Genomic DNA, 21,576 nt, shown 5'->3' with positions numbered 1-21,576 from the left:
TTGTAAAAAAAAAAAAAAAACACGTAAACGGAAATAAAAGGAACAGCGGCAAACGATAATCGGTAGACTCGTCTGTTTTTTTTCTTTCGTTTTCGTTCCTTCGAGCTGTTCAGAGGATCGAGATGGAAAGCTAACCGTGCTTTCGATGAAGAATACCAGCACCGAGGGACAAGACGAGCGACGCTCGATTCGTCGGGGCTAACAACGGTCTAACGCGTTTGTGACGCGATGCAACGTTTCTGCGACGACGACGAACACCATTGGCTACGTGAACTTCTCTAAATAACCTCGAAACACGGGTTGAAGCAGGATTAGCCAACATATCCGCAGGAAACCGTAAGCGACGATCAACTTCAACGCTTGATGAATCCAATATAATCTGCGAAACAAAGTATTGATAAAGAAACGCGAACGGTTTCGATGTTCGATACGACGCTTACCTTTGCCATTTAATTCGCGCTTGCGGAAGGCTATCCAGAGGGTCCTTTATCAGATAAATACGAATGCCTTTCACGTACGTTTGGAAGTAGATCTCCCAATTTAATTTGGTGATATCGCAGAAAAATCGCTCGTAATCTTCGGAGGTCATTTTACCAAGCAGCGCTTTAAAGTTCTCGTTCGAAAACTTCCATTCTTTGGTGGCGAAGTAATTGAGCACGTCCATGAACTTGTGTATCTTCCTGTAGATTTTCAGCATTCTTCGGAAAGAGGAAAAACTACGTTATTCGGATACGAAGAAAAAGAGCCGATGGAATCTTAAGATTCATGTGAATGAACGAATCGGCAAACAGGTTGACGATGACAATAACAAATGAGGTTGACCGGAAAGTTACCTTGGTTGTTTTCCTAAGCAGACCGTAACGGAGTCGATCAAGAGCGCCGGTAGCAGATGCAAAAAGTAAACGTAAAATAAGTGCACCATCCTGTGTTTGTTGTTTCGGAAGCTGTAATACCAGATAGCCTTCTCGGTGGGGAATTGGAGTCCGTACTTCTCGGATAAAGATTTCAGCTGCTCGTACGTTACGGGATTATCTTTCGAGACGTAATGGTAAACAGGTATATTCTTCGTTTTCTCTTCCGTGGTAATCATAGACCTATAGAAGAGTGCAAAGATGTAGAAAAACGCTCGAAGGAGTAATTTTTCTTCTCTTACTTCCTGTTCGCTACGTCCCAGGCGCAAGCGATCAAAGCGTTTATCGTTAAATCGCCGGGTACTACATTGGCCTGTATCGATCCGTCGCAATGAATCGATCGTAAAACTCCAGTACCCGCGCCAGCCGCGACACCGGTCGGTCCGTACATGTTATCGATCCAGCCTCGTGTCGGTTCTCGATACGTCGATATCACTGAAAGTATCGTTTGCTTTAATCGGTGTACTTGAGTTGGGAATTGAGTACTTGGCTTTGATATGTTAAATTTTCGTGAAGGTCGCTTACCGATCGCGGGGCGAAATATTCCAACGGGTAGATCACCAGCCTCCTTCGCGATGACACTTTCGGCTAGCGCTTTAGTGAAGGTGTAGGTGTTTGGCCAAGAGCCCAACAGTCTGTGGAAAAATTCGAATGAATGGCGGGGAACAGTAAAGAGGATTGGCCCGCTGAAACGTTCGCTCACCGTGGAGTAATTTCGTCCACTAATTTTTCGTCCATACAATCCACCAGAGTTATCAACTTGTCCGCTTCCATAGGAGGGTCGTACACCTTCTCCTCGATGAAATCGCGAGGACAATTGGCGTACGCGGTTGACACGTGCACGAACGACTGAGGAAAGGGTGTTTGGTCAGTCCAAGCGCAACAGAGCACGTGGATTCGAATGTACTCACCTTCAAGTTCGGCATTTCCTTGCAGAGATGTATTATGTCTTTCGGGCTGCGGACGTTGATCGGCACGGCCAGCTTCATTTTTTCGTCGAACCTGACCGTCGCCGCCACGTGAAAAACGATCGAGACTCGTTGCGTGATCGTCGATCTGTCCACTTCGGATAATCCGAGGCCCGGCTCGGTGCAGTCTCCCGCAACAGCGATGATTTGATGCCTGAACTTCGGATGCTTCTCTCTCAGTTTGTCGAACAGCTAAATAAATAGAAATCGTCATCGTCGTGTTCGAAGGCAACTTCGACGAAGAACCAGAAAGAGTGAAGTAGCAAGGCAAATAGAAAAGAAAGGAGAGAAAGCAGAGAAGTTTAGAGTGTTGAAATCGGAATTACTGGTCGATAGGTCGAGGGAAAGCTAGAACGCGAGACTGTCAGCTGGTAGCCCGTTCGTCGAACTGTTCGATCGAACGGTGAGGAAAATTTGTTCGCCGAGGACCCGGAGCGGCAGGAAAAGAAAAAGAAAGAGAACAGGAAAATTTTACCGGATCATCGAATATTTCCTCGACGCGCTGATGCATGTCCTTTCCTTTCTTCGGACGTATCAACAGGTAGATGAAAGAGATTCCAGGACATTCTCGAAGAAGCTTCTCTACCAGCAACTTGCCCATAAAACCCGTACCGCCGGTCACAAAGATGCCTTGTCCATCGTAAAAGGTCTGAATCGGGCTAAGCTTAGGTTGTTCCATAATCGCTTCGTAATTTCGATCGTAACCGTTCTCCAATACCGTCGTCTCTTGGCTTTGGCCACGCGGTTCCGACAAAACTTCCACCATCGTGTCGATCGTTCGTCGTTCGCAGTTTTCCGCGCGTCGTTTCCGAGACAACGTTTAACAGCTGAAGCAGAGAATAAAACGATATCGCTCCGTATCGCTTAATCGCGCGAAAACGATTGAAAAACCGCTATTTGTTTGCACCACGTCGCGCCACGACAAACCGCGCTATGTTCGTGTTCTCGGGATGGTTCACCGAAGAGAAACCGCGTACCGTCATGGAGTGAAAGTTGATCGTGAACTTGGTGGTCGTGTTTACCGTGTTCCGAATCGATAGACGAACCGACAGATTAGTTAGTACGTACTAACGATCCGACAGACGGTTGCTCTCTTTATAAAGACGGACCGAGTGAAACGCTCGAGATTATTATTACTCTTTTTCTCCGCGTTGCGTTGCGACAGTGAAACCACAGGTGCGTCATTTTCTCGCAAGAACGCGAGCAAAGAAGCGTCAGAAGCCGCTAAACGAGTTCGAAATTATAAGAAAAAGTATCGATGCGTCTCGACGATCCGACGCACGATACTCCGACGCGAAAGCGCGTTTTCTCCCGATCCGTCGATCTCGGTCGCTGGTTAACAGAGCTCGTCTTTCCTCTCTATCCCCTCATTTGTACCCTCTCTGCTCCATTAGCTGGCCAACCAACGTGTTCTGACCGAGAACATTGGAACCGATTGCTCCTTGAGTTATCATGTCCTGGAGCAAAGGTTGCAACGACGTCATTACCTCCTCCTTACCGATTCTGCGTTCCTGGCCAACGCATGGTTTTTAGCTATTTTTTTGCGAACGAATCTTGATCGCCATTCGCGATTATAACAGCGTCGCGTTTAGTCGCAGTATGTCGTGCCCGTCACGCGACGCGTAAAGATTAAGTACCGTTTCCGCGCATCGATGCGATCGTTCACCGAAATGGAAACGAAAAGAGAAAACTATGAAAGCGATAACGGGGAAAGTTGAATACGCCGTAGTCCGAGCGAAGTAACGGTACGGATGCTGGGAGAGACACGCTTTTGTGGGCAACGATATCTTCCGTTAAATATTCTAATTCGACGCGAAGAATGTCCGAGCATGAACCGCTACGCGCTTCGACTCTACGTCCACGTACAGCTTTCCAAGTAGTCGCGTTTAACGCGTTGCCGACGAAACGCTTTGTCCACTGGTCGTTCGACGAATACAACACGAACAAAAGAACTCTATCCAAGCGATTCTCCGTCGCGCTCGACACGAATTTTAACGCGAACGCTGTCGACGAATGTTCGACGAAGAAAGTCGCAAGCACCGTCGTGCTACATCCTTTCGATCACAATTTCCGTAGTCGCAATTGAACTCGCGAACCACACGAAATCCGAATTATTCTCGTCCCACTCTTACAAACGATTACGAGGAAATAGATCGATCGATCGAAATTGACACGGTGCGTCCTTGAAGGAAAACAAGGCTGCTGATACCACGCGTCGCATGTCTGTTGTCGTTCGTTCAAACGTGGAACCTTCCACTTCGAGGATCATTCTCGATCGTACACCCCTATCCTTTTCCCAGCACCGTTCTCGATATCGCGATTGTTCGAAGAATCATTGAACTTGTACCGATCGACTTTGAAAGATTCGTGGTTTCGTTGACTGACCTTGCGCTCACGATGAATCGATGAATCGGTGGTGAATCCTTGAATTGGTCACCTGTACCACTTGAAACCGTTGAACGGATTACGCTAACGATGACACGGCTATCGCCGAACGGTCGGACACACGTACGACGACCGATTCAGGGAACGAAGCGAGGCGACGTTTAAACGAGCGGAAGAAGGAACGATCGCTAGGTACAACCTGGAAACTTTCTCCTCGCGCGAATCTACCGATCCTCCTGTTATGCCACCTCGGCTCTTTTGCAAGCGATACACCTCGGAATTGTCACTCGTGCCGTCGTTGCTCTTGCTTTTTCTTTTCTTCTCCTTCTACTCTACTTCTTCTCTTGCCCCTTCCCGTCACCTTTTGACTCTCCTTCTCCTTCCTTGGTTGTCCGATCGCTCTCGACCCCCAGTCAACCACCTCATATTTTTCGTAACGTTCCTTCGCCTCTATTGTCGTAATCGCCATCGTCATTGACGTTGACGTTGTCATCGCCGACGTCCTTTTCTTATTTAGGATATTTATAATTACTCGTTTAATTCTAGTCTCGTGGGTCGCGAAATTTGTCGGAACTCGAAGGATCGGTATGAAAGTTTGATTACGAAGAGGCTAGGACCGAGCTGAAGAAGACGAGGCATGCAATCGTTACGTGTGCATCGGGGTTGACGGCAGGTAAAGAAGCAAGAACAAAAGAGGAAGAGTGAAAAAGGATTAGAGTAAAGAGCAAGAGAGAGGTACGCGAAACGTCGAAAACGTTTCAAGGTAGCGTTCGATACGAGTTTCGCGCGCGTTTGCTTTGCACGTGGTTACGCGATACGTTTCGAATCGGACGGAAGAACACAGGTCGTAACTAGATATCTCGTCACGAGTGCCGTTTATCAACGTTTGAGCACGATTCATTTTTGCGGGTATCGCAAAAATCGTTCCTTCGGAATTTAAACATACACGACCGTCGCGGCCAGCCAATATTCTGCCAACGTTGACCGAAACGATTGACACTGCAACCGCACGAGGCCACACGGTCGATTCTTCGAATTCTTCCGTCAACCGTACGCCACTCTTCTCGGTTTCTTCCACCGTACATTTTCTTTGTCGTTCGATCGACCCATCTGATGGATCATCGAATCAAATCATTGGACCGATTTCTTCATTTTCGACAATATTTTATCGAGGATAATTCCCGCGTATATCGACGCTTTTGCAGACCTTGCACTTCATTTATTCTTCGGTCGTTTTTTACCTTCAATTTTCTTGCAGTGGAAACTAATGAATCGATTCGTCGAAAGGAAATTAGCAGAGCATAAAAAAGTAACGCGCACGGAGATAAGTCGTTTCGACTTGTTGACTTTCGATCGAATAGTTCCTTGACGTCAAATAGAAAAATCCTTCTACATTGTTGACACGATAGAGACGTTGACGTAAAGAGCGGGACGTAAAAAAAAGGAGTAAATGATATACTGTTCTAATAGCTTCCAAGTTGCACGTAGCAATTACGTTTTCTGGATGCGAGTGATACGATAATTGTACAAGGATGGCAATTATCAATGTTTTATTTTATTCTGCGTGGTACATTTACTGTATACATTGAATCGTATATTAATCGAATGTACCTACGTCTGTCTGCTGTACACAACATGTACGTTGTACGTAATTATATACGTAATGCGCGTACATCCTACTTTCTTCGGTACAAAAGTGTACTCAACAAGGCGAAAGCATACGAGCGAAATGCGTAGACGAAACGTGAAGGCAAATTTTTATGCAAAGGACGCGAACGAGAAAACAAAAGTTGGCAAATCGCGCGACCAAAAAGTTATCGGAGCGAGGAAGAAAAGAAGGGTTGTTGGGATTCGTTTAGACATTAGGTCATTCGAATCCTAACGTATACTTATAGCGAATCTTACTTTGCAATAGGCAAACGAATTAACGCGATCGTCGTAATGTGTATACGTTGCTAAGTGTTCGATACGTTAATTTGAACATAGCTGCGAGTAAACGCTGCTGTCTTTTATGGTTACCGAGTTCTCTTCGTCGAACGAATAGTCATGTCCGAAGCAGCATGTTTACGCGTACGAACACGCGAGCACCGTATTCTATTTGTTCATTGTGCGCTAGAGGCAATATTTTCTATGACAAAATGTGTCGTCCGTTTGTATTACTGGTATTAGAATCGATGCTGATTAAAAAGTACAAAATGCATGTTGTAATTCTTCATGACATGGATCATGACCTTAATAAGTAGTGTCAACTGAAAATACGGCTTTCAAATATTGTATCAAATATTCCATGTATAGGATGTAAAACTTCTAAATCGTTTAAGGGCGGATATGTTAACGAAAACAAATTACGATAGTTGTCCAAACATTTTCTCGTGTGCGAATAATTATTTAGCGTCCATTATTTTCCTATAATTAAAAATAATTATACAGGTCTGATTTGTACTCGTGAAATGATTAATCATCGCTGTCGTGACTCAGACCCGTCCCTAAAGGATTAGAAATTACACTTACGCTTCACGAACTTTTCAAGTACAAAAACGATCAGCTTTCGCGTGGAACTGATCCTTCGTAGAAAACGTTTGCAAGGGCACTTTAAGCAAGGCACAGAGACGTTCGTTATGTAAGATCATTCTTACAGCTTCAGAGTCTCCAACATAGTTAGGAAGTACATGTATGTATTAATATACACGCGAAAGTTTGTTCTACGCGCGTAGGAACGTGTTCACGCGTATATGTAGGCACGGACCTGTTTGCTCGTACGTGAGTGTGAGAACCATAGGTAAACAGGTGGATCGGGAAGATACTCGCACGCGTGTGTACGCAAAGAAGGCGCGAGAAGAAGGGAGAGGAAAAAGAGAGAGGAAGAGAGTGAGCGGGAGAGAGAAAGGAAGATTTCAAAGAAACAAGAGGGAAGAAGTTACTAAAGGAAGATGGAAGAAATACGCGTGTTTGTACGTCGGCGTACGTACCACAGGCGGAACAAATAAAATGTCAGTTCGAAGTCGATGTTTGCCGAGCGTTTCGTAGAAGACGAGAAAAAAAAGGACTCCGGGAGTTTACCAATGACTACGGACTTGACATTTAAGAGCTACGTCCAGCGTTGATCAGGCAGAAATGATTACGTATCAGTTTTTTTTCGCTGGACATCATCGTTGAACGAAGTCGAAATCGTCACGCTAATACATAGCGGGACGATCTTAGATAATAATCTTGTTCGATGCTATTCGTAGGCCGGTCTAGCAGCGGTAGACTCCCGTTTAAACCATAAGAGTATTCGGAGTTCCAGTCACGATGAAATATATTTTCCAGTTGCTGCCTCAAGTTCTCCGACGTTTGATCACCGATGCTTTCGAACACCGTACCCACACCTAAACGAACGTGTTCAATTTTTGATTAGATCATCAAAATAAAGTGCCTCGTATATCCATCGCAGAGAACGAAACGGGAAACGAAGTGAATAAAATATAAAAGACGGTAATTGCCTGCGGTATTTATGAAATAATCGCCGGACCAGTTGCTCGTCCCTACGTACGCGGTTGTCTCGGTTACCATATACTTGTTGTGATTCACCCTGGCAAACGGTATCTTATCCAACTCCGGATTCGTTGGAACGACGAATCTTCTCTGAAAAAAACGATCGATGAAAACGTGACGCGCTTACGGTGTACGAATTCGAGTAGCAGGTCGCATATCGAACGAAAATATGAGTCGTGAAACGCGGACCATCACCGACCACTTCGATCTTCACGCCCGGGTAACTGTCCGTCAGCTCCACCAGCGATTTCAAGAACGAAATCTCCGACTTCCTAGAATGCTTCCACGAGGAGATCAACAATCGCACTCGAACTTTGCGTTCAATGGCTGCGGTTCTGAGAGCGTCGTCTATTATTGGCCAGTACCTGAATCATGCAACGATAACGGTGACTCGAAGATGAAGATTAAAGAGCAACGAAAATAACGTGCAACGGTGTCTTGCTATTTTTTTCTTCCATCTCTTTTGATCAGCACGTACCTGATTTTAGCGGTGTACACGGTTAGCGGGAAATAGTCCATCACCGCGATGTAAATAAATTTCTCTGCCTTTTCGATGCAATAAAGTATAGCGTCGATATCGTTGGTTCTACCTTTCGACGAAAACGGCGGAGGCGAACTCTGAAACAGGTGAGCAGACACTTAAAATTCGTATATTCAGGTGTACCTTTCCTCCCAATAATAATACAAACTTGCACATTTTTTAATTCCTACATTCTCAAATTTTTAACTCAAGTTTCGAAAACTTCCAAAAAATGAACAAGTCGGAGATCTCTTCTTCCTTGTATTTTCCACAAGGAAACCAGATTTGTTCTTGACTGTACGTGCCAGCTCGCGGTTATCGGTTCGACGCGAGACAAAGCACGCGAGTCTAATCACTTACCGCGATAAAAGTTTTGTACTTGTTATCCATGAACGTGAATTTCATCGGATTCTTTAGATTGATCTTGGTGGTAAACGAGTCCGGCCATACCGCCGGTATTTTACCCTCTTCGCTTACCATCCAGTATACCTGCAACGTTACGAACGACGTGAATCGGATCGATATTCCTAATCTGCGACGATTACGGAACGTCGGACTTACGTCGAAAATCTTGGCGTAATCGTTAGCCAAACAACTGCAATTGAAAACGACTAACCCGAGTTCTTTGACTTGCGTGAGCGATCGCCAATCCATGTTCGCTGACCCGACGTACACGTGCGTTCTGTCGACGATCCATAACTTGGTGTGAAGCACTCCCGCTCCGAGTAACGCCGCGAAGTTCAAACTTTTAACCTACGATCATGGTTTATTTACATGTTTAGCGTTTTAAGAATCTCCGACGATCTTCGTTACCTTGGCGTTGGCCTTTTTTGCCAACAGTTCAATGTCGACGTTCGGATTGATTTGCGAGGGAACGTTCACCGCTATGCTCAGTTGAATGTTCCGATCTCTACCGGCTCGAAGAAGCGAACGGAAGACCTCTTCGCCCTGCAAACGCGGCAACAAACGTAAACACCCATTCTTTGACAAATTCCGATCGATCTTCGATTACCTGTTTCGCGCTATCGTCCGGGTACACGTCTTCTCTTCTCAGAGTCCAATAGAACGACGCTATTTCTATTTTCTCTCGCGCCAACGAGATCAATTTGAGCCACGTGTCGTAAGTGTTTCCGACGGTAAATACGGTGCCGTTGCTGTAATTCATACCGATCGGTAGACTTTCCACCAGAGACAAGTTGCATCCGTTCATGCAGCTCGAATCGAAGTCGAAACTGGCGTTTTCCGACGCGTACTTGTCCGCGGCATGATCCAACAGCGGTAGTAGAACGACCAACACTATCAGAACCAGTATGACCGTGATCGGAATGCAACTCGGTCTGCACCATCCTTGCGCGCCTCCCCATCTGTTTTCGCGACAAACGCACCGATCAGATTGATCGAAACTTTTCATCTTCTGAAACGAAGTCATCGCGATTGATCATCGATGATCGAACACTAACTTGCCACTCGTCAATGGATCGTCCGCGTCGTTTCTCAGCATAAAGCCAGATTGATCCCACAGTTCAAAATCATCGTCCGCGACGTTACTGTTACCGCTCACTCCTCCGCTAATGGCACTGCCACCGCCACCGTGGCCGCAACTCGACGGATTCAACTCTAATCGTGCGTTCTCAGAAACCGTCTGCAACCAGCGAAATGATCGCGTTTCAAGAGATAACACGAATAATGCGGTACGCGATGGAACACACAAATTGCACGCGTCGATATCGATACGTACGGATAATCTCTGCTTGGTCAGAGTGCTTCTGTTCTTACGATGCGGCAGTAAAACGACCACGTTCGGATCTTTGCCTCGCTCCTTCGCGTATTTCGTGTACGATTTCACCGAGGAGCTCGTTCCTTTGTTCGCGGAAGAAGTCGCGAGACCTATCGAGTCTCCGTCTTTGGTGGAACATTTGGAATATGCGATGTTTCTTACGTTGTTGCTTCCGCCGTAAGAAACGTTGTGCGTGTTGTTCACCTTTCAAATATCGCACGATTAATTAACGAACCCGCGATCATTGTCTTCTCTCCCTTCCGTATTTCGTCGTCGATTTCGATTGCAAATTAATCAAGACACAAAGGATTATTTCGAAGAAGGCTTTGACCCAGCCGGGCGGGAAGACCGCGGTTGGGAAACGATAACGAAGAGAGAGTTCGAACGCGCGATAATTTTAAACAACTTACTTGTACCAAGATATGACAAGCTTGCGAGGCTATTTGAAAAAGACCGTCTTGTAAATTTCGTCCACCCTGTTCGCCACTTTCCGATCGAGCGCTCCCTCTCCAAGTGAAAAAAGACATTTCGACGTGATCTTACTAAAATTTCAATACATCCCTGTAAAAGCTGCCTTACACGTATATACGAGTATATTAATATGTCACAGATAGGGATACGGCAATTTCGTAACCTACGAAACGGCGATGCCGCAGTAATTTTGTTGATCGTTGATCGCAATTTGTCGCGACCACCTTTTCGAACGGTTTTTAAACAAGAATCGATTCGACGCAAACGAATCGTTGACCGAATAACTTCGTGCGTGCAAAAAGTTATCGGTGCAACGTGATTGTCAGCGTATAATTTCAGACGTTGCGTCGATTCGAAGATCGGTTAAAAAAACGGTAACAAAGACAGATACGAGAATTGCGGTTTAATCGACAAAGAGCACGAAGAACGCAAAGTCAGACAGAAACATCGATAAAGAAGATTATCAAAAACGTACCGTAACGAAGAAAATGTTCGACGACATTTGTATACGCGTGACGTTCTCTATGCGTCGTGTCCGTCGGCCTACGTACCTGGACCTATCTACCTGCTTGCCAACCTACCAACCTGCCAATCTACCAACCTACCAAACCTACCTATCGACGTATTTTGCGAGGCAACGGCAACGATCGAAAAGTCGCGTTTGTTTCACGACGGACCTGCGCTCAACAACTTTCCGTGACCTACATACACCTTAACTTTTAAAACGCTTTTCCTGCTTCCTTTCTTTCCCGCGATCATTTTGCCGCGATTAGTCGTAATTCTTTTTACCGCTTGGTTTGACGTAATGAAATGAACGGAAAGAACCGATTTTTTGTTTTACTGCCGTAAAAAAGAAGAATCCAGTGAAGAAGAAGGAACGAGGAAAGAGGAATGGAAGGTGAAAAAAGGACGAGGTTGTATGGGACGCACATGCGTACACATATACAATAACGTTATTCATAGTTTGAACGATTGAATGATAATTCTTGTCTCTCAAATATTGGCGATCGACCGGTTGACAACGAAGATATATACATCAACTTTTTAAACGTCTACTATCAAGGTCGACCAGGATCGAAGATGCCATTATAGGATATTTGAAATTCACAAATTTGCTTAATATTCTCATTTATGATCAAAGATTAATGCTCTTTTAATGGCAATACGAAACAAAACCCGTAACAGCTTTACTTCTTCGTCTCGTTTTTTCGTCGCTATTCGAAAGATTGCTCGAAGCGAAAATTTCCTCGTTAAGGGATAAACATTTATGCGGCGAGAAATGATTTATCAGGATAACTATTAGCGAATTGCGAAACACATAATCATAACATCAAGTTAAGGAAAAATAAAGATACGTTACAAAACCAATATATGTACTTATGCACGCGTTTTGCAATATGAATTTAGAATTTGAATTATCTCGAACTGTCACGAACTGTCTCGAATCGAATCGAGTCTTGATTAAATAAACAAGACGCTTCTGTTTAAAATTTATTACGAACAAAGTGCAAGTATCGTCACCGTATTGATATCTCTTAATCATTGTCGCGAGTAATTACGATTCATCGAATATATCTCGATAAATATGTATCTACGATTTACGATAGCATAAATAAACGCATGCGCGGAAGTGTCATGCACGACACGAGTACGTCGTCTAAACATGGAACGTTCGAAACGCACGTCGAATGATGGTTAGAATGAAACTTTGTCCGCTGAAAATGAATTACCGTCGTCTCGTTTTCAACGCGATATAATTCAGGTGCACGATTAACGGGAGATCACGTGACGAGCAAAGAAATAGCAGCGTGTACTTCCATGCACTTTACGATGCATAAACAAAGAACGAAGAAAGTATACGGTCACTGTAGAAAGTACAATGGCGACACGTTTTCTCGAGCAAAAAAAGTAACAAACTATTCGAACGGAGAAGGAAAACGCTTTCAAAAGTCGAATCGAGTCTATAAAATGTTAAATCACTACGGTACGTTCGATCGTATCTTATTTTTCTCTTTTATTTCCTCGCGTACGAAGTACCTTCCTTTTCCTAATATCATACTATACCTTTCATAGCCCTCTGTCAGGCGTCAGCTCCATTTAGGACGCGTCGTACCGAACCGGATAGAATCGAGAAAGGCCGAACACGGCCGAATCGAATTGTCCACTTTCGCGGGTTTTGCTCGAACGTTGGTAACACTTTTGTCAAAGTTCCTATTTCCTAGTTTCTTTTCGAATTAATACTAGTTCGTTAATGGATTCGTACAGTGTTTACTCAGATTCGCTAAACGCGCGAATATTTCGTCGCGAAATATAATATCTTAATCTCTGTTCGTAGTCGTTTCTCTCGTACTTTTTGTTAAGACAAGATGCACCCGAAGCTACTTCGTGTTAGTTCAACCATCGTTAATATCGCTCTCGAATATATAAATGTTGCAAAGATTTGAACGTATTCGAAAGATTAAAAAACAAACTCGAGTGAAAGGCACAGAAACGTTTCGGTTGGCAAGCCTGACACGAAAGCGCACGAACAGTGGCGATCGCGCGTCGAACGCGCACGTAGGCGTGCATAGTGCATACAGGCGTTCTCGGCGGGGTCTGGTCGTACGTAGAAATAGTCGGAGCGGCGTTCCGCTCGCCGTCCATCGGTCGCCGCCATTGTTTCCATAGGCGAGCGAGCAAACGAGTAAACGAAAGAATAGACTCGAACATGCTAAAAGGGTGCACGGTGATACATCGTCGGATCTAGTCGGATCCGTGCAGTCGGAACGCGTGAAAATTGCAATAGAACGCGTTCGATCGTTCGGTCGTTTTAGCTGACCGAGAGATAACGTTGACGAATCGACGAACCGTTTAGTGTACGGTGACACGAGACGTAAAAAGACGTTTCGGAAGAAATCTTGCATCGAACGGTGTCGTACACACGCTGTTGTTCGAGCGGTGGTGGTGTACACACGGTGATAGTGATGGTGATGGTGACGGTGGTGTCGGTGTCGGTGATGGTAAAAAGAGCGGTGCGTTGGCCCTTTGTGTTCCGCTCGACGAATCCTGTTCTTTCGGTAGAAAGGTCGGTTGCATCGAGCGCGTTCCTTTGACCAGATCGAGCCGACCGCCTGGAAACGAGTTCGAGTCGAGAAAATTCTTTCGTTGACCCTGAAAATTGTTGTTCGCATGCCGACAGAACAGTGTCCGCGATCGCTAATCGTTCGGGGTAATTACGCGATCGGGCAGCATCGGAGACGTCCTGAAATTCTGACGGGCCGTTTCAGTAACGCGAAAGCGTTATTTTTCTCAACGCGACAACCTCCGAGCTTCGATCGCGAAACGTTATGTGATACTTTTTGGTGTTTCGCGGTCGCTCTGCCTCACGGTCATCTTCCATTCTGCGATGCCGAACGCGAAAAGGTTAGTTTCCATTGACAACGATGACTGATCGAACCGATGCAAAGTCGAATCACCGACAGTGAACTACGCTTTCGCTACAGAGCGTATCTCGATATCGAGTAAATAGGTAGACTCGCTGAGAATCGAATTCGATTCGTTTGATCGTTGTTACGTCAATTGTGAACGCTGGTCGATTCTCGGCGCGATCGAAAGCGCCGGTTTTCCGCTGTTCGTCCTTCGTCCTCGACAGGACGCGTAACAATTAAAATTCGAGAAAAACCACGGTATCGATCGGCGCGTTAATTTTGCGAGCAAATTAAAAAGAAAGAAAAAAGATAGCCGGGTACGGGTAGAACAGAGAGGGTTGGGTGTAGGGGTGGCGGAGGAGGTGGAGGAAGAGGAAGAGAAGGAGGGTTAAACTCATCGGGCACGAGTTTGACGTTTAGAAGCGCGGCGATGCGCCGATTCGTAGTTATCCGCGCATCGCTCGAACGAAAGAACTGATAGTAAGTACACGAGGCTCGCGGTAAAGGGAGAACACGTTGAACGACACGAATCGAGACACGTGTACTTCGTTGAATAATGTACGCCGTCGAGTCGTCGGACGTTTTCTTCGTAGGTATATTTCGCGACTATTTCGAATCCGGTTACTTTTATCATCACCATCAATCGGGACGAACGCGTTTTCTTGTTTGATTGGTGCCGTATCGCGATTACTGGCCCGCGATGCGTGAATCGTATAAACGAGATAGCATCAAATTCGTGATACGTTAATCGTCAAACGAACAATTTTATGGTAAAAACTGGTAAATCAACGATCGTCGATAACACCGTTTCTTTTCCGAATCGATAAATTCCGCGATTAAATTGTGATTCATTTCGCGATCGAAAAAAGGCTGTGGCGGTGTTCAACGCACCGAATAAAAACGAACAAAGTATTGTCTCGAAGCTTGACATTTTTCGAGCACACGTATAGAATAACTCGTAACGTTTTGCCGTATATTTCAGGATGTTGGGACTGGATTCCGTTTCACGGCAAATACGAAGCGTTTGTCAACCAACAACGATGCTGATACTGTTCATTTTATCGTTGGGTGACATACCCTCGATAAACGGTAAGTACGCGTTCGAGAAAAGTAACGAAAACGTTCGATGAAGATTCGCATCGCGATCGGTAGATTATCGTGCATCCAAATGTACGCCGTTTTCGTTTCGTTACGGAATGAAAATGAGGTACGAGCTATCGGTTTTCATTCGGAACGAGCGGAAGGCGCGAAAGCGGAACGACGTACGACGGTAGAGAAATGATTTTAGGTTCTTGCGAGTTTCCAAGTGCTTGGACCGGAGAATGGTTTCAGTATGGAAAACCGGTAACGATCAGCGTGAACACGACCGTCTTGGGCGAAAGGACGTGCGTGGAACGATCGGAACAATCGTACATCGTTTAGTAAGTATTTCCACGAAAACGAGCCTCGAAACGATCGAGAAAGAACTAAGCCGTAACGAGATCATTGTACTTTCAGCGGCGACAATTGTTATCATTGCATAATCGTGAACGACCGACACGAAAACGTGATCCAGTTTCGCGAAGGTTAGTCGAGAGATTTTTAGATTTTTAATAGGAAGCTCCCGTCACTAATGTTCTCTCGATTTCTTTTGGTCAGGCTGGTGCCAACAGGATCATACGAATTTAGAGGAGATGTGCATGAACATCAAGTCTGACGATACTCTGTATTCGATGTTTCGCGTGAATTCCAAACCGATACCGTGTCCATTCAGCGGGCCGTCTTTTACCTTCACCTACGACAAAGGATACGGCGAGTGCTCGATGCCTATTAGCCTCGGCGAGAAATGTACCGACGAGAGCAAATTGCTTCTCAAGTATCAAGCGTGCCCGGACGTCGAGAGAAGCGAAAGTAACAGTGAGTGTTCTCGTCCGTTAAATGCAGCGAGTTTCTCGACGTTCCTACGTTTCAACGGTTTTTCTTTATTTTCAGCGGAAGAGTTACAGTGTCTCGCCATATGGAACGACGGCCGTAACAAATACCTCGTTGGAACGTTGAAAGGAAGAAGCGTGTCTGGCGCCGAAAAAACTTACAGGTACGCGTTTACTTTGAGCCGGTGAGCCGGCTTCTCGATCACCGTCAATTCGATCTCCGTGTTATTTTATCTGACCGTTCGAACAGATGTTTCTTGTACGAGGAGAAGACGCATCATCAAGGAAAAGTGGTGTATCTGCTTGCTCAATCCGGCGAACCGACATGCAACGGCCTAACCACGGTTTCCGAGGGATCGCCTACGATAAAGCTGACGAAAGGTATCGGAACATGGTTTGTTTTTCGTTTCGTTTTTGTCAATTTCATCGGGATGAATTTCGAGAGTTTTCTTCTTCTTGATTCGCAGTCGATAAAGAGCACAACAGATGCAAATATCCTTCGTGGATCACCGAGCATCACGATTGGCATTCTCTGGACGGTACTAAAGTTTATCATTTTACCAACAAGAACGCGACGCTCAAAATCAAAGTACAAAATTCCGAGGAGGACGCGTTTCACGAGGAGAAGATCGTTTGCCATAATCTGGAAAAATTGCATCCGACGGATAACGCGCAAGGATACAAAGTAAAATTGATCGCTCACGTAACCAGCGGTTGGTAAGTATCGTAATTTATAAGGATAGCCTCGTGAAATACGAAGAAACTTTTAGGCGATAGACTCATAAAATCGATCGAACGTTGCAGCGACATTGGTTACGTTTGCATGATATTCCACAAAAGGGACCATCACGTTATAGAACTGCAGCAATCGGGTAAGTGTTCGATGTACCTCTCGTTCAAATTGTTCTCTTTTTCCTTCCTATTGTCTCTCGTCGTTCTCTTTTATCGTTTCACTCGATGTGATCGATCTTTTGTAGACCAAAAAGCTATAATGCCGGACGACGCGTGTTCTCTCGTGGATACATCTACGATGCCGTACACCACGTTGATAAGTAAGTGACAACTACTCGACCAATGACGTTCGACCGACAACCATAACGATCGTGGATTAATTTTTATCGTACAGGCTCGTCGTTGCGTCAACGAAAGTGTCCTAATCCCGGGCGATACATGATTCTGGGATTTGCCCCGTTCCATTTGCCTAACGCGTCGTTTCGCCAACAGCAGCGTCGTAGCGAGAAACGATCTTCGAGGATCACTAAACGAAGAACTTGGCACGACGATGCAACGCGGAAGGAATCGCGTGAACATCAGCCGCTACAGCGCGAACACGAACGCGAGCACCCACACGAACACGACCAACAGCACCATCATCATCATCATCATCGTCAGCACGGAGGAGAACTACAGCAATCGCAATACGGCGAACAGTGTAGGAGTAGCAGCGTTCGCATAGGTTGCGCTTCGTCGGATCAAAGCGAGATCGTCGTTGGAAAAACGTGCGATAGCGAAGAAACAGGTAGGTATTTTTCTCGAGGAAGACGATTTTGGAATTGCTGAGAAGCAATACGCGTGAACCGTACGTTCTGTTGCAGCGTATTATTGCCACGGCAGTTGGGAGGAGAAAGGTACTTGGTACACGATAGCGTCGCTGAAAACCGATCAGACTTTGCCGGGTCCAGGACAAACCTTTTGCTTTTCTATGCGACGCGACGACACCGAAGGAAAATCGTCGGTAACCGGCAAAACCGTTCGAACGAAACACCCTGAACAGGAGCTTTGGTTCGCGAGATTCGATCGCGTTTGTCGGACGGAACAAACTGAAGATGGACGCACTTACACGCTCGTCGATCAAGGTATAGCAAAGCTATTATTTCTGTTACTTCTTCGTTTTTCCTTCGAGCGAAACCGATTAAACGACCGTATCGATACAGACGCATCAATGTGATTGTCGTAGTCGCGTTTGTGTCGACTCGGTCAGCCGCGATAACCGTCTTCGCATCGGGGTCAATAATCGTAGGTTGCACGAGCTCGTTATCAAACATTCGAGCTGACGCGGAAACGATACGAACATCGCGTTTTCTTTGTTTCAGGAGTGTGCGAAGACGTAACGAAGGCAGCTTCCAGCTTGGCGTCGCTCTTTTCCCTGTCTCGAATTCTGTTCCTTGGAACGGTGGGAAATTGCGCAGCTGTTTACATGCTTCTGTTCAGATGATATGCGAATTTCAAGTGAAACAAAATCAATGCCCGCGATAGGATCGCGTGCGTTTCGCCGGTTACGCGAAACGAACAGAGAACAAGGCTGCTAAACCCCTCTGACGATCCTTTAGTGTTTTCGCAAGGATCGAGACCAAAAACGAGCGGTTCGAATCGGACGATCGATTTGCATCGTCCGTAAGAAAGGAGTTGCGATCAATCATCCGTTCGACCAAATATTTTTCAATTTTTCCTTATTCGATCGACGATCGTTGCGTTTTACGTTTTCCCCTTCCATTTTGTCTTCGTTTTTTTACACTTTTTTTTACAACCCTCGATAAAAGAAAATAATTCGCGTTCCTATTTTTTTATCTTTATTCCCTGCTTCCGTTCGCGTTTGTATTTTATTCTTTTTCATTCGCTTCTCGAGTCTTTCAACGATACGTTCGATGTCGTTTTGCTTTTGCGATTACCTATTACCGCTAACTACTACTATCACTACTACTAGTATTAGTACTGCTGCAGCTGCTACTATTACTACTACTACTATTATTAATACTACCGCAACAACTACCTAATGCGACTACTACTATCCGTTTCGACGCAACTAGAGACGTACTTAGATTTTAGAGTTTAAGTCTCACGCCCGTCCGTTTCGTACGATGGTCGATGGATTTTTGTCCGATAATATCTATATATCTATATCCTGTGAATTTGTACATTTGCACTCGTATTTTTTATATAAACGTATGTTAAAGAAGAGAATCGGAGCGTTACGTTTGTTAACGTGCCGGGTAACCGCAAACGTTAGTTTGAAAGTTAAGAATACGAACAACGATACCTCGATCGTTTTCGCGAAAATAAACGTGAACGAAGCACGACGTATACCTATAATATATATATATACACACACATATATATGTATATTATCGATCGACGGAATACCGTGCACCCGCAGCTTTTGTAAATATAAGCAGGGTATAACGAGTCAAGACCATGTTCGATCTCGATCTCGAGTGAAATCGATATAATCCTATAACTATAAATTCGATTAATGTAACGCGTAACAATTACGGATAAGAGGATAAGAGAATAATTTTTACGACTCTTAACCAGCTACACTTTGTACATAACGAATTAAGCGCTGTATAAAGAAGACTGTTTTTAAAAGAGTATAAAGTTTTCCACTTACGATCGCGTTTCATCGTCGAGGCGCGAAGGAAGCAGCTATACCGTATCGAGGTCATTGGACGCTAACGTAATTATGATCAAAATTGAACGGCAACGTATACTCGAATTACGCGTTTACGAATTTCCTTTTACTTTCGTTTCCTTTCGATTACACGAACGCGTTAAATATGCCTAACGCGAAAATATCGTTTCTATTCGAACTCTTGAATCGTTTTCTCGCAACAAAACGATATCGCTGTCCATTAGCCTCGTTGCATTCTACGACTATTTGTTATCCTCGAACAGCAGAAAACGGCAAAGACGTATGACTGTGCTGAATTTGAAATCAAGAAACACGCGCGTACATACACACACACACACACACACTAACAAGAACACACACGCACACATTGGCACACGGTGACAAGCGATACACAAGATATTTTATAAAGAATCGAGACTGTTCCGGAAATCATATAAATAGAATATACGTGTACGACGATGCGTTGGTTCTAATCCGTAAGATAGGCAAATTTTTAATATCGAGATAAATTGTTATTTTTATACGCATAAAACTATTGTTCCCAGTGTGAATCTTATTCGCTCCGTCGCTCCTCAACTTACTTATCTATTGGAAATTCTCTTCTCCCCGATTTATTTTACGATCCGCCCTACGTTCCTTCTCGGTAGGTATATTTCTACGCGACGCATATTGTATTTTCTACTTTCCGATAGATAGGAAGGATCACGCGCTTAGCCGCGCGTCCGAACAAAATTCCAACGGAATATCGTTGGATTCGTTTCTTTTTTCGTTGTTCTCGGTTTTTCCGAATTCGCGTCGGTACGTGGCTCGTTAACGACGAGAAAATTACCGTGATCGTCGTTGCGGGACAAGTGCCGACGTATCGCGCGAATCGATTAAGTAGACCGTCGCGTTTCGCGTAATGTTCCTGCAGTTTGTACGCTATAAGAATCGAAGAAAGCCGAATAATAGATAAGCGGTTGATATCGGCGATAGGATGGGACGCACGAATACGCGTGATTCGGACAATGCTGGAATTCTGATCGACCACCAAGATATCGTGCTGGTATGCGTGCGCTATTTCCTTTTACGCCGTGTACGTTGCGAGAACGAATGTATTTACGAACCGATGCGTGGATCCTAGGAGAATCGATAAATGCGTGAACGCGCGTTACAACGGCGCATAGTATTATTTCTTTACGATAACGTTACGATGCGAACATCCTTAACAACGACAACCACAACGACGACGACGACAACGAGGACAGCGACGACAACGACGATGACGCAAAATGATGTGCGGTTTAAAATATAGTAGCATTTAAGAAAATTCGCGCGTTACTTGTCTCGAACATGTTCCATCGAAAATGTACCGACCGTACAATAAATGTTGCGAAGCGAGAGTGCACAAAACACGAAGGTCGTTTCGATCGCGTTCAGAAGCGGTATGCTAACCGTTTGATACGTATTCGTACGATCCGATCGTTTCTTTCCGATTGAAACAACCGTGTACGAACGCAACCGTTGCGTTGACCGTTCGAGAGATAACGAAACGAACGTAAAGCGTCGCGAAGAAAACCGTTGTTCGCCTGGAAATAAAGGAATTGGTGTCGCGACACTGTTTCTAGAGAACATTTATTCCAACCCCACTATATTTTTATTTCTACTACTTTCGTTCTTATTATTACTGCTATTATAAGAGTATGTGCAGAAATTAGTCCACGAAGATTTCCCAGCTGATATTACGAGGGAGGAAAGGTACGAAACGTAGTTCGATGACGGAAAGGAATTCAATGTAGAAAATTCGTCGACGGTTTATAGTATCAATTTCTCAGTGATCCCTTTCCGTAATCCTACTTTGAGCCTCGAGTCGTTTCGGACGGGAGGCATCGCGAAAGTTGTGCCATCGGTGATGGAATCGGAAGGGTGAAGATTTGGTCGTTGACGCGGCGTGGCGCGGACGCACGTGGAGCACGGTGGATCGATAGGTGAGCCGTCGGTGTTTTGACAAAGCGGTCGATCAACTCGCGTATGCTTCGGGTCAGAGAGTACGAAGAGAGCGCGCGACCTACGATGATAATCGATTCCTATCGCTCCGTCTCTGTCCATGTCGGTTCATCTTTTCCCAGCTCTCGACGCGCCTCCTCCGCGACGAATAAAAGGAAAAACGGCCCTTTCCTTTCGCTCGAGAAAGCGAAATACGCAAAGGTGCAAAGTAGAACGACGAAAGAAACAGAATGTAGGGCAAAGGTGAACGAGAGGTGAACGATACTACGACGTGGCACCTAGCTCATAGGTCGTAGGA

General features: G+C 45.1%; 3 protein-coding genes across 8 annotated transcripts; 1 reads left to right on the top strand and 2 right to left on the bottom strand.

The window, feature by feature from the left end:
* Positions 1-8: 8 nt before the first annotated feature.
* On the bottom strand, positions 9-4,572 carry LOC100876260 (fatty acyl-CoA reductase wat-like). The gene is made up of 9 exons (XM_076535772.1): positions 4,265-4,572; positions 2,355-2,706; positions 1,823-2,071; positions 1,615-1,760; positions 1,437-1,546; positions 1,154-1,346; positions 834-1,094; positions 441-698; positions 9-379 (listed from the first exon to the last, which is right to left on the bottom strand). The coding sequence occupies exons 2-9, from the start codon at positions 2,643-2,645 to the stop codon at positions 265-267; spliced, it is 1,623 nt and encodes a 540-aa protein (XP_076391887.1). The 5' UTR covers positions 2,646-2,706; positions 4,265-4,572; the 3' UTR covers positions 9-264.
* A 1,214-nt stretch (positions 4,573-5,786) lies between these two features.
* On the bottom strand, positions 5,787-12,786 carry LOC100882455 (5'-3' exonuclease PLD3). Of its 5 annotated transcripts, none has more exons than XM_012296131.2 (12): positions 12,631-12,786; positions 10,506-10,637; positions 10,057-10,299; positions 9,779-9,960; positions 9,331-9,682; positions 9,132-9,266; positions 8,880-9,071; positions 8,679-8,807; positions 8,277-8,416; positions 7,998-8,163; positions 7,747-7,888; positions 5,787-7,632 (listed from the first exon to the last, which is right to left on the bottom strand). In XM_012296131.2, the coding sequence occupies exons 2-12, from the start codon at positions 10,620-10,622 to the stop codon at positions 7,436-7,438; spliced, it is 1,995 nt and encodes a 664-aa protein (XP_012151521.2). In that variant the 5' UTR covers positions 10,623-10,637; positions 12,631-12,786; the 3' UTR covers positions 5,787-7,435. The 5 variants fall into 5 exon arrangements, 4 of the variants coding, with proteins under 4 accessions (XP_012151521.2, XP_012151520.2, XP_012151522.2 ...); XM_012296130.2 differs by lacking the exon at positions 12,631-12,786 and adding an exon at positions 11,042-12,624; XM_012296132.2 differs by lacking the exon at positions 12,631-12,786 and adding an exon at positions 12,297-12,624.
* A 329-nt stretch (positions 12,787-13,115) lies between these two features.
* Positions 13,116-20,887, top strand: LOC100876146 (uncharacterized). Of its 2 annotated transcripts, none has more exons than XM_003707922.3 (13): positions 13,116-13,968; positions 14,956-15,062; positions 15,262-15,394; positions 15,471-15,538; positions 15,612-15,869; positions 15,945-16,047; positions 16,134-16,264; positions 16,351-16,600; positions 16,688-16,755; positions 16,861-16,935; positions 17,010-17,402; positions 17,479-17,739; positions 17,977-20,887. In XM_003707922.3, the coding sequence occupies exons 1-13, from the start codon at positions 13,952-13,954 to the stop codon at positions 18,096-18,098; spliced, it is 1,986 nt and encodes a 661-aa protein (XP_003707970.1). In that variant the 5' UTR covers positions 13,116-13,951; the 3' UTR covers positions 18,099-20,887. The 2 variants fall into 2 exon arrangements, with proteins under 2 accessions (XP_003707970.1, XP_012151524.1); XM_012296134.2 differs by lacking the exon at positions 13,116-13,968 and adding an exon at positions 14,532-14,882.
* The last annotated feature ends 689 nt before the right edge of the window (positions 20,888-21,576 follow it).

Source organism: Megachile rotundata, chromosome 9 (assembly GCF_050947335.1).
Source record: "Megachile rotundata isolate GNS110a chromosome 9, iyMegRotu1, whole genome shotgun sequence".
NCBI classification, from domain to species: Eukaryota; Metazoa; Arthropoda; class Insecta; order Hymenoptera; family Megachilidae; genus Megachile; species Megachile rotundata.
Note: the sequence above shows the minus strand (reverse complement) of the source record. Positions and strands in the feature narration are given on the sequence as shown.

What these genes read in the sequence shown, in the direction of transcription:
- LOC100876260 (XM_076535772.1), bottom strand. Translation starts at nt 2,645, where the DNA reads ATGGTGGAAGTTTTGTCGGAACCGCGTGGCCAAAGCCAAGAGACGACG. An exon ending in AGGAAATGCCGAACTTGAAG is followed by an intron (nt 1,761 to 1,822) that starts GTGAGTACATTC and finishes CCCTTTCCTCAG; the next exon opens with TCGTTCGTGCACGTGTCAAC. An exon ending in AATATTTCGCCCCGCGATCG is followed by an intron (nt 1,347 to 1,436) that starts GTAAGCGACCTT and finishes CGATACTTTCAG; the next exon opens with TGATATCGACGTATCGAGAA.
- LOC100876146 (XM_003707922.3), top strand. An exon ending in TGACATACCCTCGATAAACG is followed by an intron (nt 15,063 to 15,261) that starts GTAAGTACGCGT and finishes AAATGATTTTAG; the next exon opens with GTTCTTGCGAGTTTCCAAGT. An exon ending in GAACAATCGTACATCGTTTA is followed by an intron (nt 15,395 to 15,470) that starts GTAAGTATTTCC and finishes TTGTACTTTCAG; the next exon opens with CGGCGACAATTGTTATCATT.
- LOC100882455 (XM_012296131.2), bottom strand. Translation starts at nt 10,622, where the DNA reads ATGTCTTTTTTCACTTGGAGAGGGAGCGCTCGATCGGAAAGTGGCGAA. An exon ending in TGACCAAGCAGAGATTATCC is followed by an intron (nt 9,961 to 10,056) that starts GTACGTATCGAT and finishes CGCTGGTTGCAG; the next exon opens with ACGGTTTCTGAGAACGCACG. An exon ending in AGTACAAAACTTTTATCGCG is followed by an intron (nt 8,417 to 8,678) that starts GTAAGTGATTAG and finishes CACCTGTTTCAG; the next exon opens with AGTTCGCCTCCGCCGTTTTC.